The sequence below is a fragment of the Suillus subaureus genome, assembly GCF_016647635.1.
Source record: "Suillus subaureus strain MN1 chromosome Unknown BJ212scaffold_75, whole genome shotgun sequence".
NCBI lineage: Eukaryota > Fungi > Basidiomycota > Agaricomycetes > Boletales > Suillaceae > Suillus > Suillus subaureus.
In genome coordinates, this window is record NW_024538631.1 from 1 (window position 1) to 15,143 (window position 15,143).

The window sequence follows — 15,143 nt, forward strand, 5'->3', positions numbered from 1 at the left end:
GGAAGATGATGACTGATACTGACAGGTGTGAGAACCACAAATGCAATGGTGATAGGATGTGATTGCCAATAGCTACTGACTATGGCTCAAATGCATGGACTACACTGAGGGATACTAAGGGATGCTAACTGGGAACTGAGTGGTAACTCCCTAAGTGATAAAAACACAAATGCTAACATGCAAAAGGCAACTAAGTGCATTCCATGATGTGGTAAAGGTGAGGACTATGAACTATGAGAGAAACTGACTACTACTAGGAAAACTCTACAGCAAGACCTGGATGCGAGACAGAACTCGACCCAAAGGACAGCTACTGAGAGAGAGTCCTCAAAATGACTGAGGGAGACTCTGAAACTGAATAGGTGCTAGAGGATGCATGAATGCTGGAAGAAGTGTGATTGAGATGCACACAAAAGCACACTGGGCAATAGAAAGTAAGAGTGTGCATGATGGGGGTCTAAAGTGTAGAGGCAAGGGCTATCTGGAAACTAAATCCAGTGAAGGAGGATCAAGCTGGCATAAAGTGATCACATCTAGGCAGGGTAGCATGTGAATTTGGACTTTTGGGGCTTTTAAACTTGCTCTAATGTGCAAACTACTGCTAATACACAGAGGTGGGGAGTGCTAGGATAATGTCCTCTAAAAAACTATAAGTCCCTTCTCTATATTGAGTGCTAGGTGACACTTGTAGCGCAGGAGTGAAGTGAGTAGGTAGTGATATCTGTATGTAATGGCATCTAAGCATGTGTGTGTGTGTGTGCTTACAGTGCTGTAATCAGTCCGGAAGATATGTCAGAGTGATAAGAATATAAAAAAATGCACCAGTAGACTTTAGTGAGAACATGGATGGGTGGATGGACTATAGTGGAGGACCTAGAGCAGGCATGTGGGACATGCAAGTGCATTTGTGTGTGTGTGGTGGTTGCGTGATGAAGGTTCAACAGCTCTGCTAGGCTTGCAGAGCTAAAGAAAGAAAGAGGACTCTCACTCTGGGGTGAGAGGAAGGTCTACTGACTCTCTAAGTGTTGGTCAAAAAGTGCCAAGCAATGTGTTTGACCCTTAAGGGAAGCAAGGGAAGCAAGATCCACTGGGTGACACCAGGTCAACTCTGGTGAAGCACGCTGGGAGTGCACATGTGGGAATGTCGAGTGTGTAAGAGCACAAAGTGTGGGAATAAGGCGCATGCAGTGCACAAACATATAAAAGACTGATAGATGGCATGAAGGCATGAACTAAGACTGCTGAATGGACTGGTGATGATAATGGACTGCTGCTGAGGACTAGGGTGATGACTCTGATGGATGCTAACTCATGATAATTCTGACTGCTAGATGACTACTGACATGATGGTGGTTGGTGTATGAAAACTTCCCCAGGCAACAGGTAAGCTGTGCCTAGGCGTGCTTCCAGGGCTTGGAAGTGAATAGGGAGTGCTCTATGTATGTAAAATGATGTAAAGTAAGGGTCCATAATGAAATAAGAAATCGTTTGATACCAGAAATGGTCTGATATGAGAAATAAACGAAAAGGGACTCACTAGGGGACTGGTTGGATGATGGATGGATGCTCCAGGACACTGCACAACAAAGGGCAATTGAGTGTGGGAAGAGCGTGCTAAGCACATGCATGGGAATGTGTTGTGTAGTGCAGGAAAGTGTCACACTTCTGGTGCGATTCGCCAGAAAGTCATAGATAGTGAGTCATATGCTGTACCAATTGTCATGAGTTGTAATATGCATGATCTAAGCCTAGAGTAATCTCATTCTCTACAGTGTGTGTATAGGCTGAGTGAGGGAATGATATAGGGAATGATGCTGCAAGTTTGTGCTGTGAACTGTATGCAGATACAGTGGCTCAAAAAACTGTCCGCATGTTTTGACATTTTTCACTATCTATGATATTGTGTGAGAACTCACAAATGCCTCAAGGACATGCTTATACCACATTGTAGTATGGCTTCAGGGCTTTCATTTGAGCCCTACACCGTGGGAATTGGTGGAGATATGGTGGAGACATAAGGCTTATAAAATGATGACTCATGTGGACAGTTTTTTGAGTATATATTAAAACTATATAAATCATTATTTATGACACTACAAAAATCATGCCACTATTATATAAATTATGAAGTGGTGTCATTATGTTATTTTATGACTATATCTAACTATATAAACCAGAATATCTCATGTATCATAGTCATAATCATCATGAAAGCCATCTCCTCTGCCTAAAGAGATAATATCCTCTCTCTGTCTTATGCTGGCCTCTCTGCTTGCCAAATTTCCTCTAGAACTGGAGTATGCAAGTCCACTGTGGCCAAGTTTATCAAAGAAAGCCATGAATACCTGGTTATTATTGTAAAATACTTGAGTCAAAAAACTGTCCACATGAGTCACCATTTTGTGAGCCTTGTATCTCCACCATATCTCCACCGATTCCCACGGTGTAGGGCTCAAATGAAAGCCCTGAAGCCATACTACAATGTGGTATAAGCATGTCCTTGAGGCATTTGTGAGTTCTCACACAATATCATAGATAGTGAAAAATGTCAAAACATGTGGACAGTTTTTTGAGCCACTGTACATTGCAATATAGGGCTCTATGGGCATACAGAGACATGAGTCTCTACACCAGCATGACACAGTGGAGTTTCAAAACATGCCTGCTACTCACTAAAATGTTTGTTATTTTGTATAGCTTTGAGCCAATGCTTGAGTGTGCTCAAGGGTAATGGATCCTTAAGCATTCACCTCTGAAGGACAATCAAACAGCCCTGCATTAGCACCAGGGCCCAAGATGTCAATTCAATGGCAAAGCAAAACTGCTCTTACTGATGCCCTAGTGAGCTATCTAGCCACTCACCCCTCTAATTGTAGGATTCTATTCTATTTAGATAGGAAGAAAAAGATGGTAAATGTTGATGATAACCCCACAGGCATATGGAAAGTCTAATGTCTGTGCTCTCAAATCAGTGTCACACATCCATTTAAGGGCATAGGACCCTGTACACTGCTGGCATTATAATATTAGCTTTGGAGTGATGCAGTTAGACATTTCATGTATCATGGGAATCCACACTTGACACCAGGTTCAGTGGTCTGAATTGTACAAGAAAGCTAAATAGTATATTGAGACTATTACCATTCATCTGTGAAACTATCATCATCTTCACAGTCTGAGAACTCTGAGACAACCAAGGTAGTGAAGGTTTAATAACTCTGCTGGCTTGCAGAGCAAAAGAAAGAAAGAAAGATGGCTCTACCTCTGGGGTGAGAGAAAAGCCTCTAACTCTCTAGGTGTTGGTCAAAGTGTGCCAAGTAATATGTTGACACCAGGTCAACTCTGGTGAAGTGTGATGAAAGTGCATGCAGGAATATGAAGTGTGTAGGTGTGTGAAGCATGGGAATAAGACACATGCAGTGTGCAAACATATAAAAGACTGGTAGATGTTGTGAAGACATGAACTGAGAGTGCTGAGAGGAGATGATGATGATGGACTGTTGTTGAGGACTAGGGCAACACCTGATGGATGCTAACTTATGATGATGGATTCTGACTGCTAGATACTAACTGACATAATGGTAATAGCTGATGGTGGTTACTTGCCTGGTAATAGGTAAGCTGTGCCTAGGTATACTCCCAGGGCTTGGAAGTGAACAGGGAGTGCTGTATGTATGTAAGTGATGTAAGCAAGGGTCCATGACAAAATAATGTCATACAAATGCTAAATATGGTCTGATAGTAAGAATAAACAGAAAAGGATGCACCAGGGAACTGGTTGGATGATGGATGGAGGCTCTAGGATGCTGCATGACATAGTGCAACCAAGTGCATGCATGAGAATGCATCACATAGTGCAGGAAAGTGTCGTGCCTCTGGCACATTTTGCAGGAAAGTCAGAGAGTGAGTGATGCACTGTACCAATTATTGTGAGTTGAAATATACATGATATATGCCTGGAGGAATCTCATTCTCTACACTGGCATCATCCAGTCCAAAGGCTTCCTTAGCTTCTGTCAATTCTGGCTCATCATCCCACTCAAGGATGTCCAATTGATGATGATGTCTAGTATTTAGAAGATATCATGTTTCCAACATGGATCATGATGAATAGCAACACATACCCATGCTGAGTCCTCCATTCACACCCCCCATATAACATGTATTGTTGGATTCCTCATGTGCAGGTAAGTCCTGATAATTATCCAACAGTGGGATAACTTCTTCATCTTCACTGTCTAGGAGCTCAATCTGTGGTGGCAGCTCATCAGTGCACTGCAACATTTTCAACAACTGAAAATAAATCTCCCAAGCCAATTGCTATGTAACTGCTGGGCAACCCAATCCATCATAGAACTGTGAGATACATTCTCTGAACACCTCAGGAACCAGATCAAATACTTGATGTGAAGGCTTGATGTAGGTACTTCATACATGGTCTAGGCCTCTTGTTCAAGTTGAATCTGTGTACAGGATTGATATTGGAATACTGTTGACAGTAGTGGTGATATATGTTATGAACCTTGAAATCCAAAGCACCAAAGTCTTCAGCTGCCTCATAGATAATATTTGGGATGCCATGTGGGAGAATCTGGATGAGAACATGAAAGATTCAATGATATGATAGTACTACAGAGCAAGGAAATGTACCTTGTTGTGGTTGAGCCATTTCATAGAGTTATTGATGTGATCCTAATAAGCATTTAGCTCCTACTGGAGCCATGGAATAAAGACCCAACAGAAACTCAGTCTGAGCAAATATTTGAGCTGCTAGTGATGACATGGGACCTGAAAACATGACTTACACTTGAACGGTGTTGTTAGTATCATATCAGCCTATATTAACACCGTGATTCACTGGTAACTCAAAACCTGGGGTAAAACAGTGATGTAGTTGAGACCATGTAATCTCTGGCATGATGTTCTTCTTGCTTTGCATCTAGTGATGCTAGAGTGTGTCATGCAAGGCTGGATCATGCCATTGCCACAACATCATGTGAGTATTTGCAATGCTGAAATTCTCAGGACCAGGGTCACTTTGTGTTATCATAGGCATATCTATGAAATAAACCAGGCTACTGGGTCCCATGAACAATGCAAATTAACTTATGGCCAAGTTCCTCAAGCATATCAAGGTAATAGGAAAGAATCAACTGTGGATTTCTGTAAAAGTGCCAGACTTAGATCCACATAATACAGCCAGAGAATGGCTCAATACCTGTGTGCAGCCCCAGACCAAACTTGAGCCATTTATCATGCTGATTGGCTACAAACAAGTCATTCACACCAGCAGCCTAGAATTGCCTTTTTCAAAGGTGATGTGCCTTATGCTCACAGACAGGATCAGGTTCAAACACAGCAAAGTATGATGTTATGACACTCCTAAGATAAAAAAGAGTCAGTGACCTAATGCAGTATAGTTAGCACAGTCATATCACCTAGCCACACTCATATCCTGCTCATGATACAGTAAGCTTGCCAATTTGCGTGCTCTCACATTCAGATAGATCACATGTAACTCAACCATTACATTGTGGATAGACTCAATAGTATCTTGCTGATAGGTCCATTGAAGGCCCATTGCTTTGTGGATTTTGGAAAATTTGGTATGTCTAGTGTTTAACATTACATTATGTGTGAGGAATAAAAATCCTGTGACTCACCTGATGTCATAGCAAGTTGTATCAATGTGCTTCTGCAGCTCAAGGACAATCTCATGGTCTGTCTGGTGTGGTTTCCACATGTAAAGAATATGTGGCACAATTACCTCCAGTGGAGCTGCCTGCACTGGGAGTAAAGTTATAGTGGAAGTGTGGCCACTCACAAGTGAGTTTCCATTGGTTAGGCATGGGGACAATCATAACAGTTATGTAGGTATTGATATTTATAATATTACTTCAATCTTGAGCCAAAGATATAGGGTCTGAGTCTTACCTTCTCTTCTCACCATCTTACCTCTTCTAATTGCCCTTTGTCTTGCCCATCTGCAGAGAGTTGCATGTGAACACTCACTCCGGCTTGTATTGCTCATCATATTCAGAATTGCTTTGCTCAGACTGTAGACTGGTCTATAGGTGTTATTGGAACCTGGTATCTGGAGGATCTGGAGAGTGCTCATCCTCTTGCAAATCCAAGTTTTCCGGTCATATATGGCCTTATGTCCTGAGTAAGTCATTTACTTCAAATTCATGCTTGTAGGCATTTATGAGCTTTTCAGATGATGTTGGCATAATCTCAAAAAATGTGCACTTCCTGGGATGACTTGTGCAGATTGTAGAAAGACAGCTTGAAGAGGAGTGTGTCCTGGAGGGCATGAAACTAATTGATCACCTATTGAGGGATGCATCAACTCTGGGTCATGGATGGGAATTGGAGGATCAATTGGTGTTAGTGAGAGGAGCTGCTTAGTACCACTGGCAACAGATTTTTGTGGCCAAACTTGAATAATCATGCAAGTGCTGCTAATGGTTGTACTTGAATAATCACATGAGCGTTGCTAACAGTTGTTGAAGATATTGACAAATTTGTGCATGACCCATCTCAATGATTTGCTTGTTCTGCATCTCTATCTTGACATTATCGAGTATAGTACCAAAGTGTCTCCCCAAGTGATCACATCTCAGAGCAGCAGGCCATGATGCAAAGTCTAACTTGTTCCTCAACTAGCATCATCTGTTACATTTAGTGTTCAAGCAAGATTTGAACTCTTGCTTGTATCATCTATATCATCCACCATAGTCAGAATTATCTCTCAAATTGTCTCCTTGACCAATGTGTTTTGGTGACTCAGTGTTCTGGTGACTTGCATGTGTTATGGTCATATATGACCTGGTAAACCTCTTGAATTGTCTCTTGAATTGTTTGTTTGACTAATATATTCCAGTCATGCTCAGTTTATATATATAAGGTGATGAAGCAGCAGCAGATTATTGCAGACCATGATGATAGAGTACAAGATTGTTTCTCAATTCACTGAGGACACTTATGCCAAAGAGGACCACATCTGTAACCATCCTGTTTGTAGGGCCAAGATCAGGAAAGGTATGCCATATTTCTATGTGGCTACCATTGAGCCAGGACAACCTGAGTGTAATCTGTGTGTATCCTACCATGCACATTACAAGAAGAACCCAGTGACCTTAGTAAGGCCCATCCACCAAGCTGAGAAGCCATGTCCATTTGCCAGTGCACAGGGTTCAATTAACAACCACATTCCTGACTTGTGTGCAATTCAACAGCTGGTGAATACAGCAAAACAGAAATGTGAGTAAATTATATGTTGGGAGTCCCTCCACTAATTTGCATAACAGTAATGATCAATCCTCCACCTGTAGTGGCCATGCCTTGTTGCACTGTAGGGCCAGACATCATGATACCTACATTATGATAAGGCTTGCCACAGTCAACTGGTCCATCTACATTGTGGCCTGGGCAAGGTTAGATTATTCTCTCTATTATGACCCTCTTACTTATCTCTAATCCTGGCAGGTTCATCACAATCAGCTAGTCCAATTGGGTACTTGTCTCAACATGGGCTATATGCTATTGAGTGCAAACACCAGGCCAAGATGGCTTATGCCACAGGCTTGCCTCCAGTGGAGACCATCCTAATCAAGATTAGTGCAGTTCATGAAGGTGGAGGTCACAAGAAGCACGGAGTTTCCATTGGGGTATATATGCATCATAACCTTCTTGAAACATGGTAGTGACTGACATCTTTGCTTAGAATAAAGATCTAAACTAATAGTTTGGGTATAGACAACAAGATTGGTGCAGCAGTGGTGCTCATTTGTAATGACCAACCATAACCAAGGATCCTGTGTTATCATCTGGGTTCCTCAGATGACCACACTGTGTACAAAGCCAAAGCGGTATGACTCACCCTAGCAGTTCAATTGTTAGCCATGGAGGACAACTAGGCCACTATCAAATCCAGTGACGTTTTTTTGACAAAATCAAGACACTATTTGATCAACCACTTTTGCAGTATGATAATAGATTTGAAGAAGGCCTGTCATGACCATTGGTTCAAAATCACAGTTAGATGGATATCAGGGCATAACAGAGTGGTATGAAATGAGCTAGCAGATCAGGAGGCCAAGCAAGCAGCTGCATCACATATGGAATCCAGCCCTAGACAGCACCTCCTCCCTTACCTTTGCAAAAGTGTTCTTCCTTGCAGTATATTGGCACTGGAACAAGCACAAAAACATAAATCATTTGAATGCTGGGCAAGATTCTGGAAAAATCACCTCAATATAAATGGACTGTCAGTCTGGACCCCAATATTCTTCAAGGATCACTTGTCTCACTTGCTCAGCACCTCCCAAAATGACACATCAGCATGCTTCTCTGGCTTCACACCAGACATGTCTCTCTCAATCAGCATCTGTTTCATATTGGCAAGAGCCCCACACCTAACTGGCCACACTGTAAAAACATAGCAGAAACAATAGTACACTTCCTATCATCCTGTTCTCACTATATGCAAGTGTATCATGTCCTTACCTTCACCCTCTGTCATCATGCCTCCTCACTATCATTCTTGCTGTCCAATCCCAAGGCAAGTGCACCACTCATTCAATATGTCAACAGTATAGGTCATTTATGAACAACCTTCAGTAATGTCTTCCCCAAACCTCATAAAGATAGATAATGATTAGCCCTTTCCACATAAGTAGATCCAGAGTAGACCTCTCACATGAAAGGCAGGTGCAGGTCACCAGCCTTCAAAACTCTCACTCAAAGATGACAGAAAATAGGACCCCATCAGGGAGATTATGACAGGAGTCATTTGAGAAGGAATGGAAAACTATTTTTGATGAGAAAGGACAAGGATGAATCATCACAGTTGCTAATTCCCTAGTGCCCACCCACCTGGCCCCTCAGTGCACTTGCAGCATGATATTTTCTCCCCTGTTATACCTATAGATTCCACTCTCCATTACTTCCCTCATACCCAGTGTTATACCTGAGTACATGTATCATCCACAGAAAATGCCAGGGACCAATCTTTCACAAACTGCATAGGAATGGCCCATGGATTGGAAGACTCACACATCTAAAACAGCTGGCAGGAATGGTGGACTGGTAGGGGTCACCCCTTCACCAGGGAATTTGCAAAGTTGGAGATGTAGCAGGGACACAAGTGTTCCTCTTTTCTAGTTAGTAATGTCCTATATAGGGTACTGTACCTCATGTGGACATGAATTGGATTTTTTTTTAAAAAAAAGGACATGAAAAGGATGAGAGAGGAGACTCAAGTTGGGACAGACAGGAATGAGCAAGAACTATATTGATATTTGAACTAAGGTGATAACAAATGGTACAGGAGTTTATATACTGTAGGTAACTAGCATAGGATCAGTCATCCAAGTCAGGAGGCTACTGTACCAGTGTGTATAGAGGTAACCTGCTGGGTCAGCATGACACCTGCACTCATGCAACCCAAGCTCCATGATGCATTACCTCACCTAAAATAGGCAACTTCTCATTGTTGCACACACAACTATGAGAAACAGGAAGGACAATGTTACAGCCAGAAAACAATGTTCTATAATAGTCTAGTTGTATGAATAAAACAAAAGCAACAAATTTTTGATATAAGCAAGTGGTAGATAAAGTTTTGAAAGCTTAAACATGCCTACCACTATTACTGCTGAAACTGGATTACAATCCTCTCTCATTGCTTGTGTCAATCACATTGGCATGCTGCTCAAACACTTGCCTCAAAGCCTTCCATTCAAGCTGTCATATCCGCATATCTGGATCTCAGATCTGATCCTTATCTCATCTCAGATCCTATCCACATCTTATCTCCCTCCAACATCTCATCATCCTGTCATATCCCATATGCCAGACATAGATCCCATCATATTCCCACACTTTCTGGACCTATTTCTGGATCCCATATCTGACTCATTCCTGGATCCTCTATCCTGTCCACCCTATGCACATTCTGTCCAGCAAGACATCCGGACTGTACCTCCTCTCAGATTCTGGACTACATCCACCACCTCACATATCTCAGTCCTGTTTCCGTCCTGCCTTCTGGATCCCCAGATCTCTGGACCTTTGGATATTAACTGTACTATCTCCAGACCTATTCCCACCCTCTGTCCAAGATCCTGCACCTATTCCCATTTAGGCATCTCCACCTTTCCAGTTCTCGGTTATCTCTGTTTCCGTCTTGCTAATTGATCCTTGTACTAGTTTCATCTCCGAGTTCATTTACTTATGTTCTGTCTTACTTACCAATGTGTTTCCGCATGCTCGTACATAGCCTTACTCCTTTGCTTACTGATCCTCTCAGATAGCCTCTAGTATATAACCCCTGTACAACTACAGTAGAGTCCTCAGTCTGAATATCATCTTAGTTCCTGCTCTTTCATCTTAGATCCTGTTCTACTTGCTAATCATCTTCTGGACTGAAGTCCATCTGAGTCTTGTCCTTTTCCATAAGGCCTAGGGAAGGATTCCCTAGGCCAGAATTCCAGACCTTCGGATTTGTCCCCTATGTCTCTGTCCCAAGTCTAGGGATTACTTCCCTAGGCTAGAGTCTTGCCTTTCCAGCACTTACCCTCTTTCCAGACTTAGGTCCACTTCCTGTCCCTCTGACTCTACCTTAGGGTAGTCTACCTCTGTTTGCTTCTATATCAGACGAAGTCCAATGTAGCCCCTATTCCTTCCGGACCTCCGGACCTCCTGTCTTCTGTACCTCTGGACCTCCTGTCCCTCATACCTCTGGGCATCCTGTTCTCCATACTCCAGACCTCCGGACATCTTGTCCTCCTGTCCTCTGGACCTCCTATCCTTCCATCCTGTTTTCCTGTAGAAGTATTACCTTGCAGTGGGAACTCTCCTGAGCACTTCCTGCATTCCTCCAGAACTCTCCCTTGCTCCTCCAGACATTTCCCACACTCCTCCAGAAGTCCTCCTGTACTTTCCATCAGAGTAGCTAGCCTCTGGAAGTCCTCCAGACTTTGTTGGACCATCATTGGACTTTCTCTGAAATGAAGGGCACATACTCAGGTAAGGGGCACAGCATATGAGCTGAGGCCAAGCCCCTCTGAGTCAGTCTCTCTCTCCTTTGAGCATGGTTCTTAACACATCCAATCTGTCCACTTGTCCAGTCTGGTCCACAATTCATCTGAATCCACAACCAGTGCTTGTCTCTTTTTGGTAATCCCCTAACTCCGGTATTTCAGTTATCTGTATATCTGTCCTGCCCCCTGATCTGTTACCTATGCTTCATTTCTGTTTCATTATTTGTGATCCATTTCTACTTACCAATAGACCATCCATATGCTTTGTACATAGCCTCAGACTCTGCTGATTGATCATTCCATTAGATACCTATAGTATATAACCTCCTGTAACTCTCTGTAGTACCTCAGTTTGAATATCATCTTAGTTCTACTCATTCCTGTCCTCAGGACTTGAGTATCTCTACTCTCATCACTCTCTGAGACTTAGGATTGATTCCTATAGTCTATCCATATCCACCTCTGTCTCCAACAGTCCATTACCATTAGTTTCTAGTCTGGACTCATCCAGATTAGCCCTACAATACTTATCCCTCATCCAGAAGTCATCCAGATCCGCTACGCTACTCATCCAACCTTCCAGACACATTAGTCTTGCCTTCCTGAAATAAGGGGCAATACTCAGGTAAGGGGCACAGTGCATGAGCTGAGGCCAAAGCCCTTCAGATTCAGTTATCCCTTGAGTACAACCTTAACACAAGCCTGCAAACTCAACATATCACTTTGGTTTTGATAAAAATGATGTATAGGAAGAAGGCCCGTTTTATGCATTCAATTGCAATCTTGATGTTTGTTTTTCCACACACCAACTATGAAATGGTAATCAACTTGTCATTGTTGAGCACACAGATTGTTTTGAGAATTTGATAAAGATATTCAAATGACTGCTCAAGAAATCATCACCTGCTGATTGAACTTTCATTTGTGACATCTGACTTGAATGGTTAATCAATGCCACTAAGGCTGCACAGGCCAATATCCAAAAAAAGTGAGTTATCATTGTCAGTATATGCCTGTGACTGAAGGTAATTAAATACCAGGAGATGAGCAGTAAGCTCTTCCAACACAGAGAGCAATGATGATGTTATTATAATTTCATTTTTACCATGGAAGTGACTCCTCCAATTGCATCAGAGTTGCCATTACTCATTCAAGTCAATCATCCACTGAATACCATGGACAACAAGACCCCTGCAGTGTGTATGCCTCCAACCCTCAAGCAGCAGACTCTGTTTGGACTAGAATGGAAGAAAATCATTGGCAAGGAGCTCAGAATGCAGACCCTACAAGAATTTGAGATTGCTTGGAAGAGGATTGTTGCCAGACAAGAGCATGAGGAGAATGAGGCAAGAGCATGAGAAGAGAAGAAGTGGATAAGGAATAGGGAATGACAGCAGCATTACTGAAAGAGGCTGCATATAGATTAGACTGTAGATAAAGGAGCTGAGAGACATGAGAACTTGAAGAAGAAGCTTATTGGCCATCAGCACAGTGTCCAAGAGATTGCTGATCTATCTGCTGTGCCACAAGAGTCAACAGGCAGCTGGAAATCACATCAAAATAGCAAGCAGAAGTTCAGCATACTCAAAATGATGAAAGAGGTAAGTAAAGCCTGTGTTTATAGCAATGAAACACACACTAACTACACATGGCAGTAGATGCAGTTTATCTTAAAACCATATGTCAAACATGTGATTAAAGAAAATGAACTTCTGGATGATCAAAAGTCAATTCTCCTCCTTGATTGCTACCCAGTGAAGGCAAGGAATTCGATGTGATGATGGGGGAAACTAATGACAAGAACTCTTCAGAGCTCCTCTGGACATGAGTCAAACTTGACCCAAGGGGATTGCTACTGAGAAAGGATTCCTCTAAAGATTTAAAGATTTAAAGGGGAATGCCAAGAACTAGCTCTTGACAGAGGACCTGGTGAAGCATGAGAGTATGAAATGCAATGATAAGTGCCAAAGCATACTGGATGCAATAGATATGTGAAAATGCATGCTTCATGACTAGATGGACCTAGCCTCTAGATCTTAAAGTGGACAATAATGCTCTCTTCCTTAAATTGGTGGGAGATGATAGAGAAAATGTGATTTTTAGATGCTAAAGTGTGAAAGTTGATAAGGTGATTCTCAATTCAGCTACTAGCTGCTACTCTGAGGGATGCTTGTGGAAGGGAAGTAAGTAACTAAAAATTTACCTAGAGACATGTAACATCTTGTAAGCACATTACTAGGCTTCAGAAGTGAATAGGCAGTGGTAAATATTGTAAGTGATGTAACCAAGTAAAAATAATGAAACAATGAGTAACTGTGTATCATTGTTAAGAACAATGCTCAAGGGAGAGAGAAACTGACTCAGAGGGGCTTGGCCTCAGCTTGTATGCTGTGCCCCTTACCTAAGTATGTGCCCTTCATTTCAGATGAAGTCTGATGATGGTCTTATGAAGTCTAAAGGACTTCCAGAGGCTGGCTACTCTAGTGGAGTGTGGGAGGACTTCCAGAGAAGCATGGGAAACATCCGGAGGAGCATGGGAGAGTTCCAGAGGAGTATAAGAAGTTCTCAAAGGAGTTCTTACTGCATAGGAAGTGAAGAGACCCCAAGGTAATACCTCTAGAGGAAACAGGATGGAAGGATAGGAGGTCCAGAGGTCTGGAAGGAATAGGGGCTACATTGGACTTTGTCCAATGTAGAAGCAAATGGAGGTAGACTACCCTTAGGTAGAGTTGGAAAGACAGGAAGTGGACTGAAGTCTGGAAAGAGGATAAGTGCTGGAAAGGCAAGACTCCAGCCTAGGGAAGCAATCCCTAGACTTGAGACAGAGACATGGGGGACAAATCCAAAGATCTGGATTTCCAGCCTAGGGAATCCATCCCCAGGCCTTATGGAAAAAGACAACACTCAGATACACTGAAGTCTGGAAGAAGATTGGGCAAGTCTAAGTTGATATTCAGACTGAGGACTCTACTAGAGTTGTACAGGGGTTTTATACTAGAGGATATCTGAGAGGATTAGTAAGCAAAGGGATAAGGCTATGTATGAGCATGTGGAAACACATTAGTAAGTGAGACACAACATAAGTAAATGAACTTGGAGATGAAACTAGTACAAGGATTAATCAGCAAGATGGAAACAGAGATAACTGAGAACTGGAAAGGCAGAGGATCTTGGACAGAGGGTGGGAATAGGTCCACAGATAGTAACAGTTAATATCCAGAGATCTGAGGATCCACAAGGCAAGGCAGAAACAGGACTGAGATTTGTGAGGGGGTAGATGTAGTCTGGAATCTGAGGGAAGGTAAAGTCCAGGTGTCTTGCTGGACAGAATGCACATAGGGTGGACAGAATATGGGTGTATGAATCAGGCTAGTAGTGAAGATCTGGAGCTTAGGGGTAATTCCATAGCAGAGCTAATCCTGCTAAGATGTGAAGCACATGATGAAAGGAAATCTGGGAATAAATTGGAGGTGGGGTCCAGATGTAGGCTTGGAAGGTGTGGGAATATTATGGGATCTAGGTCCAGCATACAGGATATGACAACCATATATGGATCTGTGATATGTGATCAGAATAAAAATAAATAAAACACACACCAATGGACCTTGAAGGATGAGGACAGGACATGTGAATGGTTAGCAACAGGGATGTGAAAGTGTACCAAAGTGTACAACATCACGAATACTACACATATATCACTCATCTTGGAGGGCCTCAGTGCAAAGACCAAATTGCAAAAATACACCTATTATATGCCTGTAAAGAATGGAGTCTCTACACTGGTGCACATTGGCAAAGAATTTTGAGTCCATGTTTTCAAGGAATTCCCTAATATCTTTCTCATTGTTATTCCTGCCAATTGTAAGTTGTAGAATCATTGTTTTCTACCAGTAATACTGAACATTAATTCACTGTAGGTATAGGCATTTTCCAGCCAGCAGATGTAGGACTGCAATGTGTCATCAAACACTTTTTATATCAAGAAGCACTGCAATTCCTTGTAGACAGCCATGCAGCTCAGATCAGATCAAATTCACAATATCATTACCAGTTCTTCATAATGCCCCTGTTCAACTTGTTGTTAATGTCTGGAATTAC

General features: G+C 42.3%; 1 protein-coding gene across 1 annotated transcript; it reads left to right on the forward strand.

Annotated features, from left to right (window-relative positions):
• Positions 1–6,938: 6,938 nt before the first annotated feature.
• Positions 6,939–7,706, forward strand: BJ212DRAFT_1304753 (uncharacterized protein; the record flags this gene model as incomplete). The annotated part of the gene is made up of 2 exons (XM_041333669.1): positions 6,939–7,263; positions 7,489–7,706. 2 exons carry the CDS (start codon positions 6,939–6,941, stop codon positions 7,704–7,706), a joined length of 543 nt encoding a protein of 180 aa, XP_041186357.1.
• Positions 7,707–15,143: the final 7,437 nt, after the last annotated feature.